This window comes from Trachemys scripta, chromosome 1, assembly GCF_013100865.1.
Source record: "Trachemys scripta elegans isolate TJP31775 chromosome 1, CAS_Tse_1.0, whole genome shotgun sequence".
NCBI lineage: Eukaryota > Metazoa > Chordata > Testudines > Emydidae > Trachemys > Trachemys scripta.
Window position 1 is genome coordinate 318566726 of NC_048298.1, and position 5278 is coordinate 318572003.

The window sequence follows — 5278 nt, forward strand, 5'->3', positions numbered from 1 at the left end:
CACCCCCCCCCCCCCCACTACCCCACCCCTTCTACCCCCCCCATTCCCCTCTCTCTCTACCCCTCCCATCCCTGGTAACAATTACTAGGCAAATAGCAATTACATTTAAGCAGTTAGATTAGGTTGGCAGCTATAAATTCAACTCGTTAGTAAGTCTCCTTGAATTACTATCTTGTCCCCTTCCTTTGATTTACTATCTTTCCTTCGGTCAGTGGTATGCAGGCCTCATTATTACTGCTTGGTACTGGTAAGGGGGGTTACCACTGATAGCAGGCTGCTTACACATTCCACTTGCACCTGGCTTTTGAGGTCGATTAGAGTTTAAACATGGAAGGAGTTTGGTTCAGGCCTAGTGCAGGAAGGCTTCATTGACACTTGTGATTTTCCACCCTCCTGAGTCACCTAGGGTGATGGTAATGCCTGGTGACGTCAACACCACCTCTGTTCACTGCTACACCTTTGTTTGCTTATTTCTGCAGAGACAGAGGTCTGATCTGCAGTGCACTGCAGCACTATGCTGGTAAAATTACATTGCGCAGGGGTGTGAAAAATCCACCAAACTTCTCCTGCCAACATAGCTACAGTCTCTTGGGGAGGTGGATTAACTACACTGGTGGGAAAGCTCTCTCCCATCGGCGTAGAGCGTCTTCATTAAAGCACTACGTGGCGCAGCTGCAGCGTTTTAAGTGTAGACTTGCCCAGACAGTTGTAGAAAAATCCACTCACTTGCTCCTCAGTGTTTTGATTCTTAGCACTGATTTTCCAATTACAGGTCTATTTGCCAATTTGTGGAAGGTGTTTTTCTTCACTTCCTGTCCTAAACAACCGTGTAATGTTGCAGCACAGTAGTAATCAGTTGCTTTCTTTCACCATGGAGGTGTCTGCATTTCAGTGATTGTTGAATGGGATGCCTGTATATATGGTAGTTGTAAAGTGAAAAACCTGGTATGTGATCATATAATTAAAGACTGTATCATGATGCATGTGTACAAAGCAGGGTATGTGTGTATTAAGGTTGCACAGGCAACTTAAATTCTGGCATTTCCTAACTTTTGAGTATTTGACTTTGCACCTTTAACACTTTCTTAGTACATTATGTAATGTATGGCAGTACCACCTAGGGGACTCAACCAGGGCAAGGTCCTATTGTGCTAGACACTGTATAAACATATAGTTAATGACATCCCTTGCCCCAGAAAACTTATAGTCCAAAACCCAAGACATAAGAGAAGGATGAAACAAGTGAGCAAGGAGGGGAAGACAGGGGAACAAAAATAATAGGGTGCTTTTGCATTGCCTAGCTATGTGCAGAATTTATGGCAAGATCTTGTAGTGCTTTAATGGAAAGTACCATGAGAATTGCTTCAATACTACACTGCAATCCCTTCTCAGGCACAGCTCCCACCAGTGTTAAAGATCAGATCCTTGGGTCTCCGTTAAAGCATTGCTTTTCAAGGATTTCCATAGATAAGGCTTTTTGTCTGGCAATCTCTGCTCCTTCATTAAGCTGTTGTTGATATTGGGGAAGCTGTTTTGTCTATACTGACCTAGATCCATATTTAAATGGTCCAGTCTTTTAAATAGGAACAACAGTTTTGATTTAGGGAACATTTGGAGGTTGAAAACTAAAAGCAAACCAAAACAACAAGCAAAAGTGAAGGGAATGGGCCTTTTAAATACAGGCAAATGGATCTGGTTAGACAGAGAATGCAAACTGGATTTCTCTGGTCTAGCACATTTCACAGCAGCTCAGTACAGGGAAGAAAAATCTAAAGCTCCTCCTTTATCTCACATCATCATTGATCAAAATCAAGCAGGGCTCACTGGGGCCAGATTCTGATCTCACAGACACTGATGCAAAGCTGGAATAACTCCATAGCAGTCAATGGCGTTACACTGTGTGAAGTCAGAGCAGCTAAGAGTATCAGAGGGGTAGCCGTGTTAGTCTGTATCCACAAAAACAATGAGGAGTCCGCTGCCATCTTAAAGGCTAACAGATTTATTTGGGCATAAGCTTTCATAGGTAAAAACAACACTTTATTTCAAACCGTGATTTTGGGGTATATAGTAGAACCTCGGAGTTACGAACACCAGGGATACGAACTGACCAGTCAACCACCACGTCATTTGGAACCGGAAATAGGCAATCAGGCAGCAAAGACAAAAAAATTTAAAAAAGGAAATACTGTATAGTACAGTACTGTGTTAAACCTAAACTACTACAAAAATAAAGGGAAAGTGTAAAAAAAAAAAGATTTGACAAGGTAAAGAAACTGTTTAACAGTTTCTGTGTTTAAATGAAGATGGTTAAAAGCAGCATTTTTCTTCTGTATATTAACATTTCACAGTTGTGTTAAGTCAATGTTCAGTTGTAAACTTTTGAAAGACCAACCATAACGATTTGTTCAGCGTTACAAACAACCTCCATTCCTGAAGTTCTACTTATTATAAAATAGTGACTGGCCCAGGTAATTCAGTGTATAATGCACAGGGATGCAGTGGTTTCTCAAATTGCTGCACTTGCTCAGGAATGACAGGTCTATAATCGGGGCTGCTGAGAAGACCCCCATGAAAGTGACTAGATTTTTGAAACAGGAAACCTAAATATTGTGGCAAGGAAGTTTTAGCAGCTGGGAGTGAGGCTGGTCACTGGGTAACAAGGAGGTTTGGCTGCTGAGTGGATGAGTGTTTGGGGAGGGGGTGGGTGGCTGGGAGAAGGGGATAAGAGGGCTTGACCATTGGGTGCAGGAACAAATTCAAGGTGCTTAGCGTGAGGTATGTAGGAGGCTTAGGTGCTTGAAAGAGGGGATACAGGGAGATATGGCAGCTGGAAGTAAGGGTCAGGCTGGGTACGCTTGTGCCTGGCTGGGGCAAGAGGGCTCGGCAGCTGGGCAGGGCACCTTCCTTGTTGCTGTGTTCTGCTGCCTATGTGACACAGTTGGCAGATGTTGTTCTCTTGTCTAGGTCCTTTTGAACCCACAACTATTAAAGAGTCCTATGCATTATTCAGCTTGGTAATTACATGGCTTTAAAGAGGCTTTTCTCTTTTTCAGGTGGCAGGTGGCCACCTTTGACAGGCGGCTGTGTAAAATGGAACAAACACCAGATGAACAGCAACAATGAACACCGGCTACAGTGACAGAGAGGAAGGATGAGCTTGTGGCTAAGACAGGGGCGCAGGATAGCCAGGGGGCGCTGGAAAAGTTTTTATAGTGGGGGTGCTGAGAGCCATTGAACCAAACTGCAAACCCTGTATATGATGGAAACCTCTTCAAGCCAGGGGGGCGGCAGCACCCCCAGCACCCCTAGCTCCAGCACCTATAAGAAGAGCTGGGTTCAATTCTAGTACTTGCAGTGTGACTTTGGGCACGTCATTCAGTCTCTGTGTGCCTCAGTTCCCCATCTGGAAAATGAGGCAAATAGCAAGTCCCTTTGTATTTGGATTGTAAGCTCTTTGGGGCAGGGGCTGTTTCTTATTGTATGTTTGTACACTGCCTAGCACAAAGGAGCCATGATTTTAGATGGGGCCTCTAGGTGCTACTCTAGTACAAATAATAATTGTCATTGCTGAGTTGTCTCCCTTAATATGCGCCAGATTTGCTTTAGCTGAATAGATCAGGTTATGTGCAGTATTATCCTACACTTACTAGTGAAATATCTTGAATACTGCAAATACCAAAGTAAAGTTCATTAGCTCTCTTAGGCCACTGGTAAGGATTTAAGGGTGAGCACTAAAACATAACAAGGAGTCAGCTAACCATGCCAAGTGTCAGTATAGACAAGAGCAACGGACACTCAGGTAACATTTTTTTAACTGAATTCCCCTGCCTTGACCGAAAACTTTCATATTGTAGGGCACTATGCCACACCTCTTTCCAGCTACAGTATCCACAACAGAGGGACACAAAGAACTGCCATAGCGTCAACTGTGTGAATCACAAATGTGTGCTTTATTCCAGTGCAATGAAGTTAATGAGCACTTATCAGCTACTGGATCGGTGCTGGCAATAGAACAAACATCAACTTGTCACTGAAACGTTTAACCCTATGAGCCAGAGCCAGTGTGTCCCTCTGTGTTGTGTAATAACTACTAGGTAGCTAGCTGGATAGTTTGCAGTGTTATGGTTGTGTTGGTCCCACGATATGAGCGAGACAAGATAGGTGAGGGAATATCTTTTATTGGACCAACTTCTGTTGGAAGAGACAAGCTTCTGAGCTTCACAGAACTCTGACAGACCTGAAGAAGACCTCTGTAAAGCTTGAAAGCTTGTCTCTTCCACTAACAGCAGCTGGGCCAATAAAAGATATTACCTCATCCACCTTGTCTCTCTCAGATAGACAGATAGATCTAGTGGTTTAAAGGGTGAAATCCTTTTCCTTTTCTTTTTCTTTCTTTCTTATTCTATTTTGGATGCAATGCCTTTCAGTTTTCATTGTAAGCACTTTGGGACAAGAGACCATGGATTTGTCCAGGGCTGAACCCAAGAATAAATACTATTTCTAATACATTAGTGTCTAGAAGGATTTCACAGCTCCCTGACTTCTTTGTAAAATTCCATCCCCAACAGTCCAGGATAACTACATGCCTTAACTCTTGAGAAGATTTGCTTGACAGTTATTGGGGAGATTGACTTACCTGCGGTTCAACCAGCCAGTTCTCCTCCCCTCTCTGAGCTGCTTTTGTGTATGTAAAAGCGGAATAAAGAGGGGTCTTGTCCTCCGTGCTGTAGAGCGTTGCGAAGCGTGGCTCTTTGTTGTACTGCTGACAGATTTTCACATGGAAAGACTCCGTAAATCCTTCTGGTGGGGTTTCTCCATAAAAGAACTTATTGCATTCGGCAAAGCCAGCTTCATCCACTCCAACAACCCTGCCCTGAGAAAAGCCAGGGAAAGCAAAGATGCAAAGTGAAAATAAAATTGACATCTTCATGGTCCACTGCCTGGAACCGAGAGAAGCCCTGTCTGTCTCTGCTGGATACGATGCAGGACCTGTGCTCTGCGTAATGCACTGCAGTGAAGCCAGAAAGCGACTGGAATCTGGGTGTAGTGTACAAGGGAAATGAAATATGAAACCGCAGCCGTTCCCTGCAGGGAGTGAGAGCTTACTGCATAGAGCGCATTATGAAACTGAACACGTGCAGGGCTCTGCTGACACACGCCACACAAACAAATGACATGGGCACCAGATTGCTCCCAACGCTCAGAGCTCAGGGCTAATTCAGTGCAGGAGGGAGCTCAATAACTGTTCTGGTTTCTTTGTTGCCCATCATCAGCTGAC

The 5278-nt window shown here is 44.0% G+C and overlaps 1 protein-coding gene across 1 annotated transcript in view; it reads right to left on the reverse strand.

Moving 5' to 3' along the window:
- ENDOD1 (endonuclease domain containing 1) overlaps window positions 1-5076 on the reverse strand; it is a 17393-nt gene extending 12317 nt beyond the window's left edge. The window contains exon 1 of the mRNA XM_034758920.1: window positions 4637-5076. Coding sequence (XP_034614811.1) covers window positions 4637-4930 — 294 coding nt within the window. The 5' untranslated portion in view covers window positions 4931-5076. The remainder of the gene's footprint in view (window positions 1-4636) is intronic.
- Window positions 5077-5278: the final 202 nt, after the last annotated feature.